Source organism: Callorhinchus milii, unplaced genomic scaffold (genome assembly GCF_018977255.1).
Source record: "Callorhinchus milii isolate IMCB2004 unplaced genomic scaffold, IMCB_Cmil_1.0 Scaffold1, whole genome shotgun sequence".
NCBI lineage: Eukaryota > Metazoa > Chordata > Chondrichthyes > Chimaeriformes > Callorhinchidae > Callorhinchus > Callorhinchus milii.
In genome coordinates, this window is record NW_024704742.1 from 105,389,364 (window position 1) to 105,403,959 (window position 14,596).

General features: G+C 43.4%; 1 protein-coding gene across 4 annotated transcripts in view; it reads left to right on the plus strand.

Moving 5' to 3' along the window:
* fbxl17 (F-box and leucine-rich repeat protein 17) overlaps positions 1-14,596 on the plus strand; it is a 426,982-nt gene that overhangs the window by 145,621 nt on the left and 266,765 nt on the right. For all 4 annotated transcript variants that reach the window (XM_042334038.1, XM_042334042.1, XM_042334045.1 and 1 more), the window contains one exon: positions 1,352-1,459. In XM_042334038.1, the coding sequence (XP_042189972.1) occupies positions 1,352-1,459 (108 nt within the window). The remainder of the gene's footprint in view (positions 1-1,351; positions 1,460-14,596) is intronic.

A 14,596-nucleotide genomic window follows, 5' to 3' on the forward strand; every position in this document is an offset into this window, starting at 1 on the left:
GACTTCAGCAAGAATGCTTGTTCAACACAGTTTCAGTTCAGATTTTTAAGGTTGAAAAAGTGTGGCTTTAACTACTTCATATGCACTTGCGCTTGCAAATCTCTTTACAGTATTTTTCCCAGAGTTTTTTAAAGCAGCCTTTCATTACTGGGTGCTGGTGATTGTTATACTTAGAGAAGGTTCTGACTGAATAGTCTATTCTACAATTACATTCTGTGCATTGGTCTCTGCATGTAAAAGAGTTGAATAGCCAAGTGGTTTATAACTTAAATAATGCTGGTGGGTGAAGAAAGTATTGTGTCAAGTAGTCCTGTGGTGGTAATATTATTATATAATATCATTATTCTAATGCTGCCAGCAGCACATATGTGCGATCCAGTGGTGGGAGCGGATGAGTTGTACTGCTGTTAGACTCATTCCTCTTGAGCAATATCATCAGGGTTTGTGTGAGGATTCCAGCGGGGAGTTGTGGTTTTGTTGGTTGTTCATCACAGCTGCAGATGTGCTGCGATTTGGCCTGATGGTAGAGATTTGCTGCTCAAAAGCTGTGTGGGTGTGGATGGGTGGGTGGCATGTGGGATGGTAGGTTTCAGACCATGTGCGTTGGGTTGCATGCCTCATGGTGGGCTTCATCTTATGAAAGTGGCATGTTATTCGCTTGGATATATATAAACTTCATCTGCAGGGTGTCGACTCAGTAACGTGAAAGTTTCTGAAGAAAGGATGTTGAGTACCTTGGCTACAATGGAGAGGATGAAAAATGGAACAAAAAATTGGGGCGGAGGGAAAAATGGGAGAAAAAGTGGGTGCGACAAACTGGGCATTTTACTAGGAGCTGATTTCATTTACCATCAGCAAACATCTCAGCACGTCCTTCTATTGAAAAAAATCACACTTTGTCATTGTTTTAAAATATTTGATTGTAGTTATCTAACGGGAAAAAACATCTGTTGGAACTTGGATTTTTTTTGGTAAGACTGAAAAAACATCTGGCTGTTTAAGCTAACCGTTTGAGTGGTTTCCATCTTCGTTAAAGCTTTTCAAATCACATTTGCTTTTCAGTGAGTTTGACCTTGCGGTAGTTCTTAACATGAAATGCGTAGTTATCAAATTTCTAAAATGTTAAACGTGCTGATGAAAGCATTTCTCAACCTAAAGTGTTTACATTTCTATTTAGGAAATCTGTGTTTGCAAATTAGCTCCCAATAACCTACAGCAACATATAGTCATTCTACACTTGAATATTGTGGGGCATGCTGAAAAATGCCAGTGTTATTTGGCAGCACACAGAGTTTGTTTCCCACTGGATAAGTGTCACATTAATTTATTGGTCGCATTTCTTTCTGTGCAGGTGACGGATAAATCGGTAAAAGCATTTGCAGAACATTGTCCTCAGCTACAGTATGTGGGTTTTATGGGCTGCTCAGTCACATCCCAAGGGGTCATCCACCTCACCAGGGTAAGTATTATCCTGTAACCACTTGTCGTAAAGCGCCGGTAATTACTGTCAGATCTGTGAGCTGTGACCGTGTCTTTGAGAAAGCATGATCGACTGAAGTGCGACACAGGGAGAAGCATATTGATTCCTCAGCCCCCCCTCCCTGCCCCTCGCCTCCCCAACAAGTATCTTCACACAAGTTAAAAGTTTATTTGTGTCTTATGTTCAGCAAAGTTTGGTCTGGAAATGATTGCCATTCCTGCAATATTTTTCCAACTTAATGAAATGCATTTCATGAAAGCATTTATTTGGCGTGACTTCAGCATCAAGAGAGAGCTTGACTGCTGTAACGTTAACTTTAGGTATAAAATTAAGTTAAAGAAAATGAGGCATTGGAGAGGGAGGGTACATACAAGGGCAACAAGATAGCTAGCTGGAATTAGGTATCTTTATGAACCTATGGAAGGTGGGAATGTTCACGCTGAAGAAGAGAAGGTCCAGAGGAGTACTTCTTGAAATATTCAAGGTTATAAAGGGTTTAAATAAACTGAACCCTAATAATGTTTAACATGGCCAAACCAGACGACATAGACTTGAACTCAGAAGAGAGAAGGTGAACAGATAGTTCAGATTTAGTTATTTTAAAGGTTATTTAGACTACCTCATGGAAGCTGGTTCTGGGACTCTGGTTTGCTGAGAACAATGTTGGTCATTATCTTAGTTGTCACGCATAAAATTCATCCCAGGGTTTCATTTGTCATTTTTGAAGCTGGGATGGGAAGCGCCAATTGCAAACTCTGTTATGAGGATTGAAAGCGATGTTAGCAAATTTGGGACAACAAAATGGCTCATTGTGATTTTCAAAATGTGTGAAAACCATCCAGAGAGCGTAACAGTTCACACTTGTATAGGGAGCGCTGGATGCTGGCAGCACCATGCCCATCGCTGTTATAGGGTGAGAATAGGGAGTCGAATCAATACCTTTTATCCACAGTCTTGCATTTGTAAATTACTGTTTCAAATCTTGTTGTGGTGTTGCATAAGCTCACATACTGCCCTGTCCTGTTCTGTTCTGCTGGTAGCTGTGTTGTAAAATTAACAAAAATGTGAGAGTTGAGCAGTTGCTACCCTGTGAGCTGCAGTGTTTACAGTGTCTTGACAATACTGTTATAGTTACTGTTATAGGAAAGAAGAGGAGGAACGTGGAGAATTTTAACAGGCTCCCAGTGTTGTGCGAAGACATCAGTGAACTTCCAATGCAGTTTTGATTTGCTTTCCAAAAGTAGTTTAGGGTTTTTCAACCAAAACATGAATTTGATTTCTATCCATGCTCTCTGCCACAGCTAAGGATGTGGGATAATAAGGAGCATTATGTAGAAGGGATCAGGTTTTCACGCAAGGCCAGCCAACGTCTCCTATCTCGTAAAGCAAAGCACATTGGTATTCCTGTTCTTTCTGGGTGATGTCCAAACGGATCGTGGAATGTGCTGCCTCAAACTAATGGCCCTGGTCTGTGATAGCCAACGCTTCAGCACCAGAGCTGTTCACAGTCTCACTTCATCTGACAGTGTATGTAAAGCTGCTACCTGGAGCAGTTTACATACTTTCATCAGCTATTAGACCAACATGCCCTTCTCAGATAAGCGCAGTACCTCTGTCAATCCTTCGCTCTTCCATTGTAAATCCACAGCTGAGCTGCTCGAAAGTTTGGGTTTAATTTCTGGAATTCTTCAAAGCTGCTTAACGGGGCCATGACAGGTTTACAACAAGACTGTTTAAGTTAATGAGTGGTGTTAAATATTTCAAGTCATGTCCATATATCTGCTACTCTGTACTCTAACTCTGATCACTTACTGTAAAGGCAACTGATGATGTTCACAAAGTTAGTATTCATTTATACCTCTTATCTTAATAATAATCCTTACAAGAACAACAACAACAATAATAATAAATTACATTTGTATAGAGCCTTTCATGTTGGGAAGATGTCCCAAGGCAATGGACAGTCAGTGTTTCGAACCAGAGTTGGGAGTTGGGATTGTGGAGGGTAGAGGGCAAGGGGGGAAGCAGGGTGATTGAAAGGATGGTCGAAGAGGAGGGTCTTGTGATGGGCCTTGGGGCGTCCTCCTGACGCCTTGGGATCAGCGCCTTGGGACGTCCTCCCGACGTGAAAGGCGCTCAATAAATGGAATCGTTGTTGTTGTTGAAGGAGGCAAGGGAGGGGGGCAAGGCGTAGGGACTGCGAGATGGAGTTCCAGAGGCTGGGGGCAGAAGGAATGCCTGCCATTTTGTTCGACCCTGAGCTGTCCTTTCTCCCTCACATCCGCACCACAACTGGTACCGCCTTCCATCACCTCCGGAACATCACCAGACTACGGCACTACCTCACCCCTCACGCTGCTGAAACCCTGGTCCACGCCTTTATCACCTCAAGGCTGGACTATGGGAACTCTCTCCTCGCCGGCCTTCCCGCCACCTCCCTCCACAAGCTGCAGGTCATTCAGAACTCTGCAGCTCGTGTACTGTCCCGCACCAGGCTTCGCGACCACATCACTCCCACCCTCGCTCGCCTCCACTGGCTCCCCATCCCCCAGAGGATTGATTTCAAGATCCTCATCCTCACCTACAAGGCCATTCACGGCCTTGCTCCCTCCTACCTCTCCAACCTACTATCCCCCTACCTACCTGCCCGTACTCTCCGTTCCTCTGGCTCCGGTCTGCTCCACGTCCCCCGCCCCAACCGCCCTACCATCGGTGGTCGGGCCTTCAGCCTCTCAGCCCCGAGGCTCTGGAACTCTATCCCGCAGTGCCTTCGCCGCTTCCTCCCTTTCCTCCTTCAAGGCCGGTCTCAAAACCTTTCTCTTTGACCAAGCCTTCAGCTCCCCTCTCGACTCTCTTCCCCCTCCTCGCTCCCTCCCTTCCCTCCCCTCACCCTGACCATTTCCCCCCTCCTCGCTCCCTCCCTTCCCTCCCCTCACCCTGACCATTTCCTCCCTCCTCGCTCCCTCCCTTCCCTCCCCTCACCCTGACCATTTCCCCCCTGCTCGGGTCATGACCCAACTGTGCAGCGCCTTGGGACGTCCTCCTGACGTGAAAGGCGCTTTATAAATGGAATCTTGTTGTTGTTGTTGTTGTTGTTGAGGTTAGGATTAAGCGTGAATTTATATCGTGGTCAGGACTGGGGATGGGTCTGGGTCCTCAACCACTTGAAAATATAATAAATACTATAAAATAGAATCCCAGAAATGTGTAATAAGTTTAAAGATAATTATTTGGTGTTGGATCCAGACAATTGTTTTTTTCTTTTCCAAACCGGTAGCAAGAGCATCGCTCATTTGTAAATATTTTTTCCCCTTATATGGAAGGAAAATTGCCCATTGTTTAATGTACGTGTGAGCTATGTTGGTTTAACTGAAGGTTAAAGAACCTTTGGCTTTTTATTACGGTCTGCGTTCTCTAAACCAATATTCCTTCTCCCATTTAAATTTACCAAAACAGCTCTTAGTTATTCCTCTTGCTGCTGTTTGTGAGACGAGGCAGGCACAGATTAGCTGTCACGTTTGCCTCCATAATAACATTCACAATACTTCAAGGTAAGGTGTATGAAGTGCTTTGAGGAAATAGATGAGACATGATATCAAATCCAGGTGCTGTTACTGTGGGAACAAACTAAGTAATAATAATTCTTGCATTTGGTGTACCGCTTTTTAGGTCAGGAGAATGTCCCAAAAGGCTTCACTGGATTTACTGTATTGTAAAATGGAGTGACCATGTGAAAGTGAAAGTGGCAACCAATTTTGCACACAATAATGTCCTGCAAGTTGTGCCATTTGTTATGTCATTGCTTCGATATCTGTAGCTTTACTTGACAAAAGAGCCCACTACAGATAGATTCCCTAAGATGCAAACGTGCCGATTGTTAGGTGTTTTGTCTTGGCCCAAGCTGAGTTGACAGGTACCACCGATGGCTCAGTGATTAAATGCACTGTGTGGTGTGGTACTGAGTGGTGCACATTATGAAGGTCTTATGTTCACTGCCTGGCCTATACTTAGTTAGCTGATCTGAGCCAAAGGAGTGCAGCTACTTCATTTTGCCTCTACTCCGGATTAGGGAACTGGAAATCAGTAGAATTCCTGCTCTTGATCACAATCCAGCAACCTCTGCTGGAATACCTGGTGGGAACAGTGTCTGACTGCATTGTGATGTGTCCTGCATGCATGCATACAGACAGACATTTATTAGAGTGCTGGTTTCTTTATAATGCAAATTAAGTGTATGCTAGCCACCAACTGGCATAATTCACACACACCACCTGCAGTGTTTGTTATGTACCAGGCAGCCCCACTGCTAAGAATTACTTCTGGGTAATTCGGTCATTGTCAACATCACGTCCTGTATTGCACGTGCACAGGAAATGACATTGGTAGTGACCTGATTTCCTGGAATTGGCCTTTTTGAAACCTGATTGCTGGCCGATGTAGAGAAAGCAAAGCAACCCCAGCTGTGTGCAAGTATAGTGAAACCAGTCATCACAGCCGTATTTGCAGACCCAATGACTGCCTTTTCATGAGGTTTAACCACCTGTGCGCAAATTGGCTGTCATGTTCACCTACAAAATATAAACACTATACATTACAGTAACTCCTGTGAAGATAAGCTTTGAGACAACCTCCCGATGTGAAAGGAGCTATATCAAATGTGAGACTTATTATATATCCACATGCACACATATATGCACCAACCCAAGCATATGCGCATACACAATAACATACTATTAACCCTGATGGTTGAGGGAAAGCTTCGTGAAAGCAATGCTGGATCTTGCCGGGTGAAACCATTTCAATTCAGGGGGAAAACAGTCCACCACACAAGTATCACATCACACGTGACCATCATAAACAACAACAACAAGGTCGTCTGCTTTACTGCTTGGTTTTGGACCGAAACTCCAAAACTCTGGTTCCCGCGTACTCACCCGCACTAAACTCCATCACACCAGTTCTAGCCAGGCTCCACTGGCTCCCTATCACTGAATGGATCAATTTCAATATCCTCACTCTCGTCTTGAAATTCCTTCATGCCCTGACACCTCTCAGACCTGCTTACTTTCCAACTCACAACCCACTGCCTCCACTTGACTGGCTCCGGCCTCCTGCTTGTCCTTGTGCTCTCCATTCCACCACCTTTAGTTGCGCTTTCAGCCACTATGCCCCGAAACTCTGGAATACGCTTCCTCTATCCCTCTGCCTTATCCCTTCCTCATTTGAAGGTCACGCCTGAAGATCTTCGTCTTCGACCTTAAGGTATGGTCACCTCCCCCGGGCTCACTGTCATGCTCCGACTCTGTCAAGCGCTCTGGGACGCTACTCTGTGTGAGGGGCGCTATGTAAATGCAAGTTGTTGTTGTTGTATTGGACTGTGCAGGAGCTCGAGGTTTCTCTGTTGTGTGCCTCACAGACCTATATTATTCCATTGCTGGATGGATATAGACGTTGTGAAAGTAAAGCCAGCAGTGACAAGCAGAACTGGTGTTTCTTAACACGGTCACTTAACTGTCAGCTTTTACAGCCATTTCCCTGCCTGTTTTCTCAGTGCAGATCTATTATGATTAACAAGCCAAAGAGCTGATTGTAATTGAAGTGAACTAACAATCCTTATAGAATAGAGGTGTGGAGGTGACATCATAGTCAATCTCACTTGACAGAGTTATTGACTTGGGCTTCTCTTTGCTGAACACAAGGCTCTATTTGTCTGCCTGCTGTCCAAATCTGTCTGTATCGTGCTGCAGTGTTTCAGTAACCACTTGTCTTCTGGTGGGATAACAGTGGTGTCAGCAAAGGGAGAGAGAGCACCATTACTTTTCATGACCTTCACCGAGTCAATGAGGAAAACAAGTGTTGGGGCCAAAGGCGCTTCCCCCTGTTTGTCACAAGGAGGCAAATTTAATTTATCATGACCCGTTGTTTGTGTCCTCTGAGAAAGGTGTATTTCCAGTTCAGTGAGCAATGAAAAAGAGACATCAATGATTATATGGGCTTTCATATCAGCATGATGTATGTCCAAAGGACTTATTAGAAGAACCTAGGAACTCCTAGGAGTAGCCCATTCGGCCATCGATCCTGCTCAGCCATTGACTTTAGCAACTTGGCTACCACAATTGCCAACAAAAATACAGTCACAACACTTTACAGTAAATTCTATGAAGCGCTTTGAGATGTCTTCCTCATGTGAAAGGTGCTATATTACAAACAAAGCGGTATTACATCATTATAAATTCTCCTTAAATCTATTTTTTTGCAGTTTCTCTGTAACCTTGTCAGAAATTTGAATTCATTGTCTAAGATGACGCTCTTGTGCAGTGCTGCGGGGTGCTACATTGTCAGAGCTGCAATCCTTTATATGAGACATTAAACCTAGGTTTCACCTGCTTATTCAGATGGACGTTAGAGATCCCATGCCTGTATTCAAAAAGACAAGGGAGTTTCTCCTGGTGTCCTGGCTAACAATCCCCCAGATAAAAAATATTGATTATTCACTTTATTCCTTTTAGTGTACACAAAGAGTATGCTGGATTGACTACAAATGGATACAGTTGTTAAACATTTATCTCAACAGGCAGTGACCTCTGGTTAAGGTTTATCTGGAGGATAGCATATCCAGAGATACAGGGCTTCCCCAGTGCTGCTTTGGAATATCAGCCTGGATTGTGAGTTCAAAGTTCTGATGTGGGATTTGAACCCACAATGTTTTCCTCAGAGAAGATCGTGCTATCAACTGAGCAAGACTGAAAAAAGCTTGGAATAGGTGGACATTCTCATGAGCAGCTGTCCTGTTTAATAAGCCAATTGTCTAGAGTGAGGTGAACCCAGAATGTGCCCATATCTCCTTCATTTTAACAGACTTCTGTGCTCTTCATATCCATTCTTGAAGACCCTGTGAAAGTATTTTTTACATGCCAGGGTGTGTATTTGTATTTTGTGTGTGACTATGTCCACACATTTGTATGTATCTATGTTTTGTGTGCTATATACATGTGTTTTTAGGATGTGCATGCACATTTTGTGTGCATTTGTGCTTATGTGTAAGTATCTGTTTTCTGACGGGTGGAAGGAAGGAGGGCATCCAAGGCTGCACTCTCCACTTCTCAAAGCCAGTCAGGAACCTCGGCGTTTTGTTCGACCCTGAGCTGTCCTTTCTCCCTCACATCCGCACCACAACTGGCACCACCTTCCATCACCTCCGGAACATCGCCAGACTACGGCACTACCTCACCCCTCACGCTGCTAAAACCCTGGTCCACGCCTTTGTCACCTCAAGGCTGGACTATGGGAACTCTCTCCTCGCCGGCCTTCCCGCCACCTCCCTCCACAAGCTGCAGGTCATTCAGAACTCTGCAGCTCGTGTACTGTCCCGCACCAGGCTTCACGACCACATCACTCCCACCCTCGCTCGCCTCCACTGGCTCCCCATCCCCCAGAGGATTGATTTCAAGATCCTCATCCTCACCTATAAGGCCATCCACGGCCTTGCTCCCTCCTACCTCTCTGACCTACTATTCCCCTACCTACCTGCCCGTACCCTCCGTTCCTCTGGCTCCGGTCTGCTCCACATCCCCCGCCCCAACCGCCCTACCATCGGTGGTCGGGCCTTCAGCCTCTCAGCCCCCAGGCTCTGGAACTCCATCCCCCAGTGCCTTCGCCGCCTCCTCCCTTTCCTCCTTCAAGGCCGGTCTCAAGACCTTTCTCTTTGACCGAGCCTTCAGCTCCCCTCTCGACTCTCTTCCCCCTCCTCGCTCCCTCCCTTCCCTCCCCTCACCCTGACCATTTCCCCCCTCCTCCCTTCCCTCCCCTCACCCTGACCATTTCCCCCCTGCTCGGGTCCTGACCCAACTGTGGAGCGCCTTGGGACGTCCTCCTGATGTGAAAGGCGCTTTATAAATGGAATCTTGTTGTTGTTGTTGTTGAGGGGTTGGGCTGATGCCTGTCTGGGGGTTTAACATCTTCAGTGGAGGCTTGTTATAATGTGCTACTTGGGATCCATAAAATTCCAGCCCGCCTGATAACAAGGCCACAAGGCAGTGGTACATATTTGCAGTGAATGGCACATGCCATTTGTATTGTGAACAAATCATTGCTGTAACAAAGTGTGTTATAATTGGGCTGCACTGTATTTTGGCCAATCTGCCTTGCTCTCTTTCATATACCTCAAGAGACTGGTGATAACTGGACAAAATAGTTGAGTGGCTGGTCTGCCGAAGGTTATAGGACCCAAAAGGGTTGGACTTACCTTACTCCACTGTTTGTAAAAGCTGCATTCACATTGATTATATTCCCTACTGTCACTTATAAACTCAGTAATGGGCTTATCTGTTGACAACAGTGACATGTCTGCTCAAATAACAGTTTCTTTATGCAATGCTGCAATGAAGTGCTGCAAAGAGACTGATTAGGTTGATAGAGACTGAACATGAGCTTACTGAAAGAACCTGTTCAAGTTCATCCATCAGGTACCGAAACTCAACACTCCAATCAAACCTCCGCTCAGTTGATTATGCCAGCACACTGTGAGACTCAGGTAAAACATTTCTTCAAAGCAAAATTATTTCCTGTGCTCATAAGTGAAAGAGAGAAGTGCTGAACTTGTTGGAAGACAACAGGAGATAGGAACACCAGGGAACCCTCTCTTGCTGCCCACTCGAGTAGAAGCTGTCCAAGTGTTGCACAATCAGTGAGATAACAAGTGAAGGAGATCAACAAGGTGTACTTGAGCAGCTCTGCTAGTAATTGGCTCCTTCTAAGAAATGTAACCTAACCAGCTGTATTAACAGAGAATAACTGAGCTCCCCAATGTTGTTGTGGACAAAGAAATCACCTAGTGTAATGCTCAGCCATAGTGACTGATGGGGACGGATTTAAAACTCTGTCTCTGCTGACTTAGTTGATCTTAATCTGGACTAGGGGGAACATTAAACCAGGGTTCCAGCTACTATTCAATGGTCCTTGTTGGAAGGTGCATGTATATGGACCTCAGACAAGGACAGGATTTGATTCCACTCTGATGCCTTCTATGGTTGAATAGTCTCGAAAACATGTTAAGGCGCTATATCGAATGCAAGTATTATTATTTTATTGGAACTATTGCTAAAGGAGATGACAACAACAAGAAGTTTACATTTATACAGCACCTTTCATGTCATGCGGACAATTTGTCTTGGGGGTATCAAAGGGATAGAAACAGGGTCTGTTGTGTGTAAACCTGTATGAGTATCGACAGAGGCAAAGTCATGTTTTTTTCTTAACCTGGTTGAGGGAATTGGATAGCTGGCAGGCCTTTCCTTCAAGTGGGAAGTTAAGAGCACAACTTTTCTCTTTAAACTTGAGTGGCAAACCATCAGTTGCACTGACCAAAAACAATTAAAAATCAACTGACCCTCAGAATGGCTTGTGGAATACTTAGACAGGTAGATTGAGTGTCTTCCAGAGGCTGGCATCCTTGAGGAATGTGAAGGCATGGAAATAGTTATTATTAAATCCTTCTTTCTCCTGCCTTGACCAAGGTCTTTCCTCAAGCAACAAGAGAAATTCGACCTCCTGTCAAAAGAATTGAATTAAATTTCTATAAATGTTTGGGTCACGTTTGCAGTCCTTGTGATATTATGTCGAATTGGCCTGAGGTGGGATTGTCTGACCTAGTTCTGAACGGTGATAACAAGACACTTAGATAGACAGTTATCCTGCAAACCAGCAAACGGAGAGTTTGGATATTTAAATATTTACAGAGTAAGTGAGGTGATGAACTTAATAATGACAATCTTTGCATTTGATATTTCATCTTACCATGTTGAGACCTCTCAAAGTGCGTCACGGTATATACTATAAAGTGGTGAGACTGTGATCGCGACAGAACACAGCAGTGTCTCACAAACAGCTATGGACAATGCACACAGTCCAGCACTGCATTGGAGTGTCTATAGGTTCCAAGTCCTGACGTGGGTCTTGAACTCAAAACCTTCTGACTCAGAGGTGAGAGTGCTACCAACTGAGCTAGGCTGACCTTGTGAACAGTCTACCAGTAAGGCTGTGAACAGACTCTCAGCAAGTTTAATTGAATGATATATCATGGCAAAGAAATCATTCGAGGGTTATGTGTGATGAAGGATTATTTATTATTTTTGAAGGCTTGTATTTTTACTTTAGAATAGCTCGTGGCCCTCCCCTATTCCACTCCCACCCATCTCCCCTCAACCCCCCCACTCTCCACCCGACACCTTGCTGGCATTGTGCCAATGTTTAAAGTTTCTTTTTAAGCTATTACATTTTGAAAAAAGGTTCCATTTAATTTTTTAAACTTTTTTCCATGTACGGGCAATGAAGCGATCGATGATTCATTTTGTCTGAAGGTGGCATGTAATTAATTACTTCATTTCTCCTCCAGGAACATTGATCTAATTATTCTATAAGCATTTTCTTTTCTCTCTCTCTCTCTTTCCGTCTCATTTTCTGTGTTTGTTCCAACGTTTTTAACTTCTCCTAGCATTTGATTCATTTTTCTTCTGCTGGGTTAATAATAATATTATAATAATAATCCTTACATGTTGGATGTCCCAAAGTGCTTCACAGGATATGCTGCAAAGTGGAATGACTGAATTTTATGGGCAAACATAACAGCCAATTTGCACACAGCATTGTCCCACAATCAGCAATGAAAGTGATGATGATGATGATGATAATAGTAATAAGATAATAATAATAATAATCTTTGAATGAACAATTACAGTTCCATTGATACCAATCACCCTCTGGCACGTCACCCAAGTGGCAATTATTCACCTGTGAGTTTTGACACTGAGCGTTGGTAAGCTCTTCAACCGAACAAGGTGACAGAGCCCAGTCCTTAAATCTCAAGAGAGATTTTATTAAAGAAGGTCTCTTGGAACTTTGATCTCATCCTTCCAGAATACACATCACATAATCTTGTACATTTTCACTCTCATTTAAAATCTTATATATCTCCAGAAGGCCCACTCTGAGACATCTCTTTTCATGACTGAGCTCATTCCTCCGACAAATTCCTGGATCTATACCTGCCTGTTTTAAGAGGTACCTAAAATGTGGGAGCAAAGGTCAAACAGTTCTGTAACTGGATGTCGCGTCACTTCCAGTAGTGCAAGTGACCACTAAAATCCCACTGTCACAACCCAGTGTCTGTGTAGCTTACGGCACACATTGCACAAAGCACTCCAGATTGATGATTTTATTTTTAATTCATGCAAATGAATGCTTTCGGAAATTTCTCTACATCTTGTGACCTGTTAATTGAACTATTTTATATTTCTATGTCAGAGTGATACGTTTCACCTGGGAACATTTTTATTGGCAATTGTGTTCCGTGTGAGTGGGAGAGCACTACAGGAAGAATCAGCCATCACCTCCATTCTGAGGAAAAAGGCCAATGTCACAAGCTGTGGTTTGTACCCCCACATGATTCAGCGTGTTTAGCAAATCCTTGAAATATTAATTTTTGAGCGATGTATTTTACTATTCCACTGCAGGTTTCATTACGACTTTATTATGATCCATTTCAGATGCAGATAAATATGCAAATATTTATGTTTTCATAATTGCTTTGCAAGAGTACACAGCAATATTCTTCCTAGATAAAATTGGTCATTCATTTCATGGCTGTCTGTGGGACATTGGTGTGTGCAAATTGGCTGTCACACTCACCTGCAAAATACAGCCACTACACTGCAATGAAACCCCATGAAGCATTTTAAGATGTTTCAAGGACGCGATAGGCGCTATATCAAATGCAAGGATTATTATTATAGTTCAGAAAATGTAAATTTATAGATTTTGAAATGAATGCTTGCAATTCTCTCTTTCCAAAAATATGTATTTCAGTGCAACTTTGTTTTGATTTATATACAAGGCTTTATTTGAAGACTCTTTTACAACTGAAAATATCAGTGAGCAAAAACGAAATAGTGTTTCTTGCTGAACTTGCATTACAGGTGTTCCTGGATGCCAGGTATTAGGGTGAATTAATTAACCACGGAATGAAATTGCCCTATTGAAGTGATCAATGCCACTTTTGGTGTCCTCTACACTGCTTGTCTTTCCTCCAGGTTAGCTTGTGTGGGAAAACAAGACTGTCAGAGAAAAGTAATAAAATTCAGAGGCATTTAACAATGGGACAGATAAATTGGGAAATGTACAGTAACGCATTTGGTACTAAAAATGTCAAATACAATTATTGGATAAATAAGACGAGTCTAACAGTGAATTCATTGTCACAGCGCATGGCAGCCGCTACAAATAAAGCATTGAAATATATAAGTATTTCTGCAGAATAATAGACCAAGGAAATGTTACACTTCATAAAGCATCGGTGAGACTGCAGATGGAGTACTGTATTATGTTCAACCTCCAAAATCTACTTGAGGGAAATACTGTGGCACCGAGCCACACAGATCAGGAAGGTGCCAAGCTGAATCCCTAGACAATGCTGACCAGCAATGGATAACCTAGAATTTCTTTCACTGCGCTAGGGAAGTTTATGTGCCTGATTTCTATTTAGTGACAGCTTTTCCCCTGCTCCCCACGTTTTTTTTATTTTGGAAGCATTGATTGCTCATCCCTTGTTGCCCTGATTTGATCTCAAAAGAGATTGCGATGAAGCCCTTTAGCCTTTTTGGCACAAACCTTTCATAACACTTGCTCTACCCCAGCTGCTTTTTTATAACAACTTTTTGTTTATAATTCAGTGGCTTTTAAGGGCCATTTCAGGCAGGAATTTAAGTCAATCATTAAGTGTGGGCCAGGTTGGGTAAGGATGTCAGGTTTCCTTCCCCTTCGTCAGAACGTGGACCCGAAACTTTGACTCACTTTCCTTTCTCCATAGATGCTGCCTGACCTGCTGAGTGTTCTCAGCGACTTCTGTTTTTGTTTCAGATTTCCAGCATCTGCAGTAGTTTGTATTTTGTTTTTTTAATGAAAGTCTGGCAGGTTTGTGGCTTTTTTTTTAACTGATCCTAGCTCAAATCTTTGGTTTGTCTGTAATTCTATCCATCATTTGAATAGCTTGAATGTCCAGGCTCACAGCTGAAGAATGCGAGTAAGTGATTGCTACAATATTCTCTAGGGTCAGAGAGTCAC